At 46.7% G+C, this 12,419-nt stretch overlaps 2 protein-coding genes across 2 annotated transcripts in view; one reads left to right on the forward strand and one right to left on the reverse strand.

The window, feature by feature from the left end:
* TMEM8B (transmembrane protein 8B) overlaps positions 1-12,419 on the reverse strand; it is a 49,606-nt gene that overhangs the window by 35,339 nt on the left and 1,848 nt on the right. The window lies entirely within an intron of this gene.
* Positions 3-10,759, forward strand: FAM221B (family with sequence similarity 221 member B). Its single transcript, XM_046022326.1, has 8 exons — positions 3-632; positions 2,572-2,657; positions 2,919-3,454; positions 3,633-3,773; positions 9,234-9,344; positions 9,517-9,714; positions 9,901-10,020; positions 10,373-10,759. The coding sequence occupies exons 2-8, from the start codon at positions 2,572-2,574 to the stop codon at positions 10,408-10,410; spliced, it is 1,230 nt and encodes a 409-aa protein (XP_045878282.1). The 5' UTR covers positions 3-632; the 3' UTR covers positions 10,411-10,759.

A 12,419-nucleotide genomic window follows, 5' to 3' on the forward strand; every position in this document is an offset into this window, starting at 1 on the left:
AGACTCCGCCCCAGCCCCTTGATCCCCTGCCTTTCTCACCCCAACCTCGGAGCCGGGTTGCCAGCCTCAAATCCTCACAGCCCCCACTGATAGAACCACAGACATCTCATAGGAACCCTACAGAGACCCTCACAAACCCAGACACCTACGGACGTCACCACAGATGTCCGCAGACTATCCAAACACTCTCACAGAGATCCCGCAAACCCCTTTAAAAGAAGTGAACCCTCTAGGCTTGTCCCCTCCGGGTCCAATGCAGCCTCCTCTGGAGACCAGTGCTGTTGCCACGGAGACTTCTGGGCGTTCCGGTTGCCCCGGTGACGGATCTCTCCACTCCCGGCCCGGGTTCCAGAGGTTTCAGTCAAGCTCCTCCCTCATCGGCCCCGGAACCCCTCATCCCTACCCGTCCCGCCCTCCCCCAGATCTGGCCAGAGTTCCTTTGCGAATTTCTGCAGATGTCCAACTTCCCTCCCCAAGTGGTAGACTTGAAGGCAAGGCTTCTCATTACATAGCAACTGCAAGGCGGGTCTCATCCAAGAGCTATCCACCCTTCGCTAACATTTCCCCTTCCCAGCTTAAGACAAGATTGTGACCTAAGGAAGGACTTGTAACAGCCAAGCCAAAGCCCAGAGGTAGGTGGTTTCTCCAAAAGCGCCTCTTTCAAACTCTCATACCACTCCCCTCCTAACACCTTCTGCCCCTTCCCAACTCAGTCCAACCCCCTCCCATTCTGTACTTTTCATCCTTACATTCCCCCTCCGCCAGGTTTACTCCCCACAATTCCCTCTTCCCCTTCTTTTTCTCCTTGTCCTCCCATCCTCTGGTTCTCCACCCTCAAGTATCTTTTTCCTCTTGCTGAATGCCTGGTCAGATTCCTATCACCCTACCTCTCTCCCTACTTAATGTCCCAAATTTCCCCTTTGGAAAGACTCTAATGAGTGTTAAGTGGTGTGTTTAGTATCTCTGGAGCATGGTGGGAAAGTAGGGACCACAGAAGTCTAAGGCTGGAATCCTTAGGCTCTATTGCAAATAATGACAGGTCTTGAATGTCAGGGCCAAGAAATTTAAACTTAATCCTTAGGCTGAGACAATTGAGTGTTTTGTTTTGTTTTTCTCTAAAGATTTTATTTATTGGGGCGCCTAGGTGGCTGAGTGGGTTAAAGCCTCTGCCTTCCTCCTTTCGCTCTCTGCCTACTTGTGATTTCTTTAAAAAAAAAAAAAAAAGATTTTATTTATTTATTTGACAGACAGAGATCACAAGTAGGCAGAGAGGCAGGCGGAGGTGGGGGAGGAGGCAAGCTCCCCACTGAGCAGAGAGCCCAACGTGGGGCTCAATCCCAGGACCCTGAGACCATAACCTGAGCCAAAGGCAGAGGCTTAAGCCACTGAGCCACCCAGGCACCCCCAATTGAGTGTTTTTAAGCAAAGGAATGCCGTTGCTAGGTTTATGTTTTTAGAAAGATCTCCATTGGTTCATTAATGAGGACTGACTTCTTTTGGACATCCTTCCAAGACAAATTTGTCACACCCCACTCCAGAGCGTCCTGAGCTTACCCCAGCACAACACCAACTCATCTGTATTGTCATTTTCGTTAGCCAGATCTCCTTCCCAGGTTCTTTCAACTGGGTCCAGTGCTTAGCATAGTGCCTAGGTGAAAGTGTAAGACTGAGTTGTTTATAAAAGCAAAAGTTACATAAATCAGTGAAAGAATGGCTGAGTGGATTAATACACTGGAGGAGGCAGAGGGGTGAAGTTACTATATAATCAAGGTAGAAAATTCTGAGAATTTGAACAAAATTAGAGGGAAAATAAAGGATAGAGTGGATTTTGGGATTATTTAGAAGATAGGAAATACAGTCCTTAGTGCCTATTTGTAGATGAGGTTTGAGGGGAAAGGGTAAGACCAAAATAATTCCCATAGTTCAGCTTTCATGCCCTGTCGGACATCCATTTAGCCATGTCCCACAAGCTGTTGGGTATGAGTGTTAAGTACAGGGATTAAAAGAGGTCTGAGCTGGAAGTATGGATTTAGGAAATCATCCACATACCAGCTAGAAGTAACTAAGCTTTGAACATGAGTGACATCATCAAGGGAGGGGGTATGTGGTCTCTAGACAAAACTAGACTGCACTCAGGGCCCTGCCTAATGCATCGTGGCATTGTCTTGTACTCAGGAGCAAACCCCCACTTTGGCTTGGTATTCCAGTCTCTAGAACTCTACTGCCTGACCTCCATGGTCCTAAGGCCCAGGACCTGCTCTTGGACTAGTCAAGTTGCTATGTTCAGTCTCCCTCCTGGGTCACGGTCCTCTACTACCATCTACTGATGGGATTCTGACTGTTTCAGCCTTTTTCTCTCTTTAAATTCCAGCTCCCTCACAATCTGTGGCCACATGTCACATGGGGTCTAGGCACACAGAAGAACCTCCTGGCACCAAAGTTCATCTTGCTTCCCCCTTATATCTCAGGTGCACGGAAATCCTTATCCTAATTCCATAACCCCCACTGTACTCTGACTTGGAGACCCTCCAGTCCCAACCTAATGAAGGCTGTACCCTATTCTACCACTAGATGGAAGCAGACAAGGTCACAGAAGAGCCTCATAGCACCATGGATACAGAGGAGCACCCGTCTTCAAAGGACCTCTCTGCTGAAGAATCACAGGAGCCCCCTATCCCTGAAACACCCTTTGAGCCTTCCATCTCTGAGACCCCCTTAGAGCCCCTTGCCGCTGAAACCCTTTTGGAGCCTTCTATCTCTGAGACTCCCTTAGAGACCCACACCTCTGAATCTCATATGGTGCCACCTGTTTCCCAGGCCCTTTTAGAGACCCACGCCTCTGAAACCTCTTTGAAACCTTCCATCTCTGAGACCCCTTTAGAGGCCCACACCTCTGAATCTCATATGATTCCATCCACTTCCCAGGCCCCTTTAGAGACCCACACCTCCAAAACCTCTTTGAAAACTTCCATCTCTGAGACCCCTTTGGAAGTCCACACTTCTGAATCGCCTATGGTTCCATCTACTTCCCAGGTCCCTTTAGAGACCTATACTTCTGAAACCCTTTTGGAGCCCTCTATCTCTGAGACCCCTGTAGGATACTCTGAGAACCCTTTGGAAACCCCTATGCCTGAGACCCTGTTGGAGACTCTCATCTTTAAGGACCCAGAGAAACATGTTTTTTCTCATACCTCATCACAAGACCATGTTCCTGTATCTTCCCCTGATACTCTGGAGGAAGACGTCTTTAAGTATTCTCCCAGTGAGGTCTTGTGGAGAAGGAAGTCCAGCCAGATCTCTGAGTATGAGAGCCTTCAAAAGCACTCCCTTTCAAGCCCTTCAGCCCCAGTCCACCTGGACACATCTGCAAAAGAAGAGGAAGGAGAGGACAAGGAGCAGGTGGAGGCCACTGACAGCAGCGCACACACAGCTCAGCCAGGACAACAGCCGGGCAAGAAGAAGGGGAAGAAAGGATTTAGCCGTAATTGCGCCTGCACTTTTCCCTATTCTCATCACTGTCTTATACCTGCCCCAGGAGGAGGGGATTGGGTTACTCTTTAACCTGGTCCCTTCTCTTAGTTTTAGGGCCTCCACACTTCTCCTTGGTTACTCAGCTTCTCCCTTCCCAGATTACACAGCCCACCCAGTGGTCCCTGCCAAGCAAACAGAGCTGGTGGAAGTGCCTAAGGCAAGGCCCAGAGAGAAGTTTGGTGCTCAGATGAACTATCTTTTCCAATGGGAGAAGAATGCAGCCCTGAGTGCCATCCAGACAGGTGAGCCCAGAAAGCCCTTCAGAAGCCTGTGATAGGCTATGGCCTTCCTCCAATCCAACTGGACCAGGGAACCTGCCCTGATCAATGGATTGCTGTCCCTTGTGGAAATGGCAATGCTAACTGCCTTTAATCTAGGAGGGGAGAAGCCAAGTGGGCCAATGTGGATAGCATGGTACAGAAAAAAGTGGGGATATTCATATAAAACCCAGGGAGGGACAGGAAGCTAAACTAAAGTTGTTAAAAGGGAAAAAAAGGGGGAGGGGGGATGGCCATATACCAGACCCACATCTAGGGCTCTGAAAGCCTGGACCAAACAGACCTTAAGGCAGAGATGCCCCAGGACCCTAGACAGTCCAGGAGACTTGTGGCTCTGACATGGCAAAAGGCCTTGGTCCCCTTGGTGGAACTTCACTAAAAGGCTGTCACCCAGCATGCCAGACCCATCCTAGGTACCCAAAAGCTGTGAGTCTCTTCACCAAGGAGGAGAGTGGTATCTTCAAGCCTTATTGATTCCAAGTCTCAGTGCAGAATCAGTACTCTTGCCAGCCCCATAAGTGGCATGCTGTGCTTATGTATGCCTGCATATAAAAGGTGTACAGATGGAAACCCATGCCCTCTGGTACAAGCATGTATACCTGTGTTGCTGAACTTCATGTCTATAGCAGATACCTTCAAAATGAAGGCCACCCTGACCTCTGCAGATTCTGGGGTTTCTAGACAATTCAATAGACAGGAGTTCATTTATTTTTGTCTTTCATACTTCCTTTCCCCTTATGATAGTAAGAGGGTTATGTTGAAACTAGATGGGCCTAAGATATAAAGACAACCAGGCAATCCTATGTCTTCTCACTCCTCCATCCAATTTACTTTCCTCATTCTCATGCTGGGACCCTTCTTCCCCCTCTACCCCTGGCCAAGAAAGTCACAATGATCTCATCTGTTTCTCAGTCTCAATTCAGGCATTGAAATGGCTTTGTTTGCTTATTTTAACATCTTCTGTCACCCTTTTTCTTCCTGCAAATGCAAGGTCATTCTCAGAACCTCCTGCCTGCTCCCCATTTTTCAAGGCTGCTATACTTCTCCACTTGGAACTTCTTCATTTTCCTGTTTAAACAGGCAGCTTTATGTAGTAATTTAAGTGTCATTCAATCCTGAAAAGGTATTTAGGGTTCCCTCCTAATATTGGGGATCTTGAGTCCCTAGAGAATCAGTATGTGTGCTGTGTAGAGAAGGATCAAATGTAAGCTTTTCTTTTATTTAGTCAGCATTTACTGAGCACCAGCTATGTGCCAGGCATTGAGCCAGGTATGGAAGCAGTGGCTGGTGGGATGTAAAAAACAAAATCCTTCAAAAAATGTGTACTCTAGGGGCACCTGGGTGGCTCAGTTGGTTAAACAACTGCCTTCGGCTCAGGTCATGGTTTTAGAGTCCTGGGATCGAGTTCCGCATCGGGCTCCCAACTCCATGGGGAATCTGCTTCTCCTTCTGACTTTCTCTGCTCTCATGCTTTCTCTCACTCTCTCTCAAATAAATAAATAAAATCTTTTTTAAAAAATGTGTACTCTAGGGGCGCCTGGTTGGCTCAGTGGGTTAAAGCCTCTGCCTTCAGCTCAGGTCATGATCTCAGGGTCCTGGGATCAAGCCCCGCATCGGGCTCTCTGCTCTACAGGGAGCCTGCTTCCTCCTCTCTCTCTGCCTGCCTCTCAGCCTACTTGTGGTCTCTGTCTGTCAAATAAATAAATAAAATATTTTTTTAAAAAGAGAAAAAAAAATGTGTACTCTAATGAGAGACACCAATAAGTAAAAGGATAATTATAATTCATTCTAATAATTTCTATGAGTGAGGTCAATCCACAGTGCCTCATAAGCAGAAAAAAAGGGCACCCAATCTTGGGTGCTCAGGGAATAAGCCTTGGAAGAGATGACTTCTCAGCTGGAATCTATAAGATGAGTAAAAAGAGGTGGCCAGGTAAAAAGTAGGATATGAGGGCAAGGTGCCAGTAGTAAAGTGCAAGAAATGTTGAACAGAGCTCAGAGCTCAGCTCTGGAAGGGCAGAAGTGTATAGGCATTTCTGTGCAAAGCTCAAGAATTGGGATTATAACCTAAGGGCAACTGAGAGTTACTAAAAGGTTTTAAGTGGGACAATAACATGAGCAAATTTGTGGTTTTGAAAGACTGCTCTGGCAGTAGTGTAGGCTTCAGAAAGATAAGACTGCACATAGGAAGACTACATTGGGCAGTGGTAATAATAATCCAGGTCAGAAGTAGATGCGTGAAGGTGGAGAGAAATAGAACATTCAGGAAATGTTTAGAAGGTAAAACTGACCTTTGGATCTTTGGATGTATAGGATAAGAGAGAAGGACATGCCTAGAATGACCCCTAGGTTTTTGGCTTAGAGACTGACTGGATGATGATGCCATTAGTGAATGCCTAAAACAGAGAAGATGCACGATAAGTATGTATTTGGATGAACAGAGGACAAAGGTTGAGGGCCAGGTTTGAAAGGAATAATTGGCTGTACCACATTTGAAGAGCTGGTGGAACATGATGTTGAAAAAGTCTGGAGATACCTGACTATATGTCTGGACTGGAGACATCCTTCACGTAAAGATAGCTGTATGTTGTATGGAGATGTTCTAAACAAAAAGAGATGTTATCATGCAAATATGATTATATGAGCATGGAATCAATTGTACCCTGTCTGGTATTTTCAGAGTAAACATCTGTGCTGTAGAAACCCTTGCCACAAATAGTGCACCACAAAATTAATTGACCATAAAGCAATTTGCCATAAAAGATAAAAAAATAACTAGTTGGTAGTTTGGTTTGACAGTTTCATCAACAGGTTGACCGTTTGATTTCATTTCTCCATTGACACAGTTCTCCTATTTTTATATTACATAAATCTTGGGCTTCATAATTGTCTACGCAGTGACACAGAGTTTTCAACCCACACTACTTCCCATACAACTTTGGAATGTCTATCAGTGGACATGTGACAATCTGTCAAGAACAAAGAGCAGTGTAGAAAGCTTTCACAACACAATACAAAGCTCAGTTACAAATATGTATCCTAGTACTTGGAAACTGATATCTCTTAATGAAGGGGAAAATTTTAGCAAAAAAAGAAGTGATGACTCAATGAGCAAAAAAACAAAAAACAAACTGATGAATCAACATGCCAAAAAACAAAACAAAACAAAAAACCCAAAAACAAAAAACAACCAAAAGACAAAAGACATAGTATTCATAATACTATGAATGTAAGACTTTGAAGACAAGTGGTTAGGTATGATCCACAAAATAAAATCAGTTATTTGCATGGTATTGCCATGAATCTGTTCTATACATTTTAAATTCAATTTTTTTGCATTTTGCAATAAAGCCATTTTTAATTTTGATATTCAGTTTCTATGTTTGATTATGCCCTTTTTAATGAATGTCTTTTTTTTGTAATTTTATCTTTTGTGGCAAAATTGTCTATGGCCAATTGATCATGCTGTGAAAATGTTTGCAGTGAAAATGCTTGGGGCAAAGATTCTTAAAGCAAAACTACATAGAATCACCTTGTACAGAGTCAAAATGGCATCCCAGATAATGCCTCCTCCCCCTGCCAGTCCTTGTCCACTTATAACAGGAAGAGTGTTTGGAATCAGAGCAGAGAGAGGAGGGTTCCACTCTGGACTACATGACCTGATGTCAATTGTCCCACTTTAAGAGCATGGACACCTATAATGGAGTCTGAGGTATAGTCGCCAGTTTCTGTTTAAATTCTAGTCTTCATCTGAGAGCTGAACACTGACTCCTATATCGGTACTTGGACTTGACTCTCCCAGGCCCCCAGGCAGGACCTCCATCTATGGGAACTGACCCTCCTTCACCTCCACACCTCATCTGCTCAGCCTCTGGATGGAATTCAGAATTCCTCTAGTAGAATCCTGGCCCCCACTCACCTCCATTGTGACTCTGCCCATACGCTGCCCCTTCGACCAAGCCTTGCTGGTGTAATGGGGCACTGGCACTGTGGGCTGTCAGTATCAAGACAGAAGTAGCAAAGCCAAACGCCACATCTGGACAGGCTTTAGATCCTGAAAGACCATGGGTAAGGCAAGAAAACCTAGACTGACAATTAGGCACAGAATTGTGAATTGTGACCCTGGCACAAAGACCAGAGGAGACTAACTTCAGGGATATGCCTATAATACAGGGTCTCTCTTCTCTTCCGAAGGAATTTCCTCCTTCATTTACTCAGTCAAGGAATTTGTGCTCTCTGAGCACCTATTTCGGGCCAGGCCCTAAGCTAGGACGAGAGATGCAAATGAAAAGCCAGGCCCCTCCTTAGAAGAACTTAGTTTAAGAGAAACATAAGTGAAAAAATCCATTCCAATGCATTGTACTGTGATAGAAGTAGCACAAAAAGTCAAAAAACATGGGGCCCTAGACAGAAAGAGGAAGTCAGGGACAACTTTTTAGTGGAGGTGACTCTTCATTGTAGCTTTTAAATGGGAATGGGTCCTACAGCTGAATGTCCCATTCCATGAGGACTCATCCAGGATTCTTGCCTAGAAATTGGAGTACTCTCAGGTCTCCTGAAGGGTGAGAAAATCTGAGTGGAATGTACTCTCTGGTTCTCCTCCCATATTTATATGGCTCCATCCTTGCCTTGTAGTACCGCTGATCTGTGAAGCCAGTTTCAGATCCCACTGTGGAAATCAGGCTCTCAAGGGTTGTGGCATCTCACTGGTGCCGGCTCTCAGGGATACTTCTTAGCCTCACAAGCTTCGGTTTCTTGATCTTCACCACTTGTGACTTCTGGCCTACCTCTTTCTCCTGATTCTTAGAGAACCATAGGCAGACCTTCTCAAGTTCACAGACAGCATTAGTTCCGTAACACCAGGAATACAAAAAGGAAATATGAAGGTACAGACCTTGAAAAGTGAGGAAAGCCCTCCTCCTTGTCCCAGAGCTGCTCAAACTCTTCCTCCTCTGCTTCTGGTCCCTTTAACAACCATGCTTCTGAGGTGCCAGTCCTCACCATCTCCTCTACACCCGGCCAGTCATCTTCCCTTCCCTCACCTTAGACACTTCAAGGAAACAAAACAAAGTTGGGCTTTAATGTGCAAGGGGAAGAGATGAGAATCTTCACAGTCACAGAGAACTTGGCGAGATTCATGTTCATCTTCAAACAAAATTTTATTTATAATCTTGAAGACGGTCTTCAGTCATTTCTGACAGGCTAACAGAGATGGAGTGGATCCCGGGGTGGGAAAGGAACTGAAACCCTTGTGGAACACTGAGAAAACCTGGTGGGAAAATGTCTAAAGGGGTGGAGATGAGAACTTCATGGGTGGAGTTATACACCTATAATACACCTAGGGGGAGAGGTGAGAACGCCTTGGGCAGGGGGCTTGCGCTATCTTTCCTTCTCACTTTTCCTTGTTAATCCCTCCACACTCAGGTCTCTACATTGGCTGGCGCTGCCCCCATTATCTATGGGACTGTTTCCGGATTGGAGATGAGTCCAGATGCTTTTGTGGACACTTGCTGAAAGAGCACCAGATCATCTCAGGTAGGGAGAACTGACCAGCCCCTGTCAGGGGAAGGGATAACTATACTCTGGCCATGACAGAAAAGTGTGTGTGTTGGTATGGGGGGTAGGAGGAGTTGGCATGGGAAGGCCTGGCCCTATTAGGTGTTCCCCATTCCCCATTCCCATTAGACATCTCTCCCCATTCCCTTAGACATATCCGTGCCCTGCAATGTGGGCCAATGTCGCTGCCTCATGTTCTGCTTTATCCCATCACGCCCAGAGGAGGTGGGTGAGTTCTGGCTCAGAAGACGAGCTACCTTTGACCCCAAGGCCTGGAGGGCCCAATGTCGCTGCAAACACAGCCATGAAGAGCACGCAGCTACTGGGTCCCATCCCTGCAGGGTGAAAGGTAATTTCTAGGGTGAGGGGAGTACAGGGGTGGGCATGGGTAGGATGCAAATAGTTTGGGAATAAGGATAGGGGAACTGGTAGAAGAAACCTGGGTTTGTGGTTGGTATGGAAGAGATGAGAATGTAGTCATCCCAGGGGGAAACCCCAATTCCTTATACTTGTCTTGGCTTCTTCCTTGCCCCAGGCTGTTGCTGTAATTGCTTTGAGTCTAATTTCCTCTGTGCGGCCTGTGACCGTCGCTGGGAGGAACACGAGACTTTCTTTGAGACTGAGGAGACCCGGCGACGAGGAGGGAGGCCTCATGGTGAGGGGGCAACGTAGAACAGTGGGGGTCTTAGTCAGAAGGCCAGGCAGGAAGGTGCTCCCACCCTCAACCATCCCGTCCAGGACTACCTCACCCTCTCACCCGCTGCACCCCATACTTGCACCGGTTTCTACCACCAGGAGCAGACTATATGCCTTTTGCAGAGATGCCTACCTTCCGAGAAGCCATTGTCAGCAACTCTGACTCTGAGGCTCTACAGAAGCAGGGGCCCTCTGGCTGTCCTGGCTCCCACTGCAGACTCCCGGGGCCTCCCGGCCCACACAGCCTCTGGCCTGACCCTATGTCTGATGCCCATACCTGACCCTTTCACCTCTGCTTTTCCCTCCTCCAGGCACAGACACTATCAACACCTGGCGGAGGCCTCTTTGAACCTGGCTCAAATCATCAATAAAAGGGAAGCCACTGGAATCTGGCTTGGTTCTATATGGGGCAGATAGATCCTAGGATCTTAGAGTTGACACCTAATGGGGGCAAGAGAGAGGGCCACAAAGGAGACAGGCTGGATCAAGCCACCTGCTTCCACCAAACCCACATTCAAGATGCTAGCTCTGGCATCAGAAGAACAGAGTGGTTTCAAGGAAGCCAAGGAGGGAGGGTGTTTTTGGAAGAATAGAGTGAACACTGGTGTTGGATGCAGTTGGAGACGCCAGTAATAAAGACTGAAAAATGTCCACTGGATTTTACAATTAGGTCTTTGGGCACTTCAGCTAATGTAATTTTAGTGATGCAGTGGGGGCAGAAACCAAACCTAGTAAGTCTGAAAGAGTTTCTTTAGGAAGCTTGGATGGAAAAGAGCAGGAGAGAAGTCAGACAATATCCAGAGAGAGATGTGGAGTCAAGAAGCAATTTTTAGGAGGGGAAAAGGGGGGAGGAACCGGGAGAGAAAGAGATGCCTGGTGAGACATCCCAGAGATGGAGGGAGGGAATGAGAACAGGGCAGAGGTGAAGGGATTTGCTCTGGACAGGAGAACCACCACCACCTGAGACCAAGCAGAAGGAAGAAGGAAAATGATGGGCCTTCACTGAGCTGCAGGAAGCAGGATCTTGTGGAAGTTCCCCCTGTGAAGTAGGAGACAAGGTCAGTTGCTGGTCATGAAGGAAAGGGGTAGGAGAGAAGAGAAGATTTGGGAAGGCTGATGTGGGGAATCACAGAAAAACCTAATCAGTGGGTAGTTGAGGATTCAGGTACAGCTGGAAGCAGGAACCTAAAGAGTAAGAGAAACACAATACTTAGATTGAGTTAGATTGACAGTTGATGATGGGAGGGTGTCAGGAAGGATGACCAAGAAAATAAAGCAAAAAGAAGGCTTGAGAATGCGGGGAGAGCTGACCACACCAATGGAAAGAAAGTAAAGCCAGGAAGCAACTGACAAACTGAAAAAAAAAGAACAAAGGAATAGAAGTTTCTAATGAGGTCCAGTAGCTGATGTAGTGGTGGGGATCAGTACAGGAGACATTGGTCAGAACCTACAGAGAGCTGCAGCTCTTAGATGAGAGCATCTGCCAGGGATCACAAAGACTTGGATGGAGTAAAGAACTGTGGGCAAGGGGCCGAAACCAGTGACTGTGGCCAAAATCAGGGAATCGTAGTTATTTTTACAAGGAGCAGGAGATTCTGGCTCTAATGGGCTCTGTGATCCTAGGCAAGCCCTCTCTGGGCCTGTTTCTGGTTCTGTAAAAGAATAATCCCTGTGCTACCTGCTCTCCCCGAGAACCCAAAGAAATAACCAGTTTCAAGGCGCTTTGTTTTCTACCATGCCTGGCCAGTTACCATGCCTGGCTAGATCCCAGCTCCTCTTACCTCTTGAGCTTCTCCAAAGCAGCTCTATGGGCTGCTGCAGTCTCAGAGGCACCACAGAGAACTGCATGTAGCCTCTAGGGCACAGAAAAAGCCAGTCTACATTTCCCCACATTTGGGGAAGCTATCTATACTTCCAAAGGAAGGGATGCAATCTGGACTGCTAGAACACCTAGGAGAAAGTACAGGGTCAAATGTCTGCCCTTTGGAGGATAAAAAGACTTTCTAAGAATAATACGGCTATAGCAAATGTGGTTACTATCTCTGGAAGTAAAGAGTTGTTCTTGGCTGTTGATGTGCAATTAGCATCGTAATGACCATTCACTAAAACTAATTCAATAGTCAGCAGTAAAGGAATGGCTACTGTGAAAACTCATTCAAATAAATAATATGCAGAGGGTGCCTTTGTGGCTTAGTCACTTGGGCATCTACCTTGGGCTCAGGTCGTGATCTCCAGGTCCTGGGACAGAGCCCTGAATGAGCTGAGGCATCCTGCTTCCTGCTCAGCAAGGAGTCTGCTTCTCTGTCTTCTCCCTCTGCCCCTACCCCACCGCTCATTCTCTCTCTCTCTCAAATGAAT

This window comes from Meles meles, chromosome 11 (assembly GCF_922984935.1).
Source record: "Meles meles chromosome 11, mMelMel3.1 paternal haplotype, whole genome shotgun sequence".
Lineage (NCBI taxonomy): Eukaryota > Metazoa > Chordata > Mammalia > Carnivora > Mustelidae > Meles > Meles meles.

Coding starts and splice junctions, on each gene's coding strand:
- FAM221B (XM_046022326.1), top strand. CDS start 2,572: ATGGAAGCAGACAAGGTCACAGAAGAGCCTCATAGCACCATGGATACA. Junction 3,455..3,632: donor GCCAGGACAACAGCCGGGCA/AGAAGAAGGGGA, acceptor CCTTCCCAGATT/ACACAGCCCACCCAGTGGTC. Junction 9,715..9,900: donor CCATCCCTGCAGGGTGAAAG/GTAATTTCTAGG, acceptor TCCTTGCCCCAG/GCTGTTGCTGTAATTGCTTT.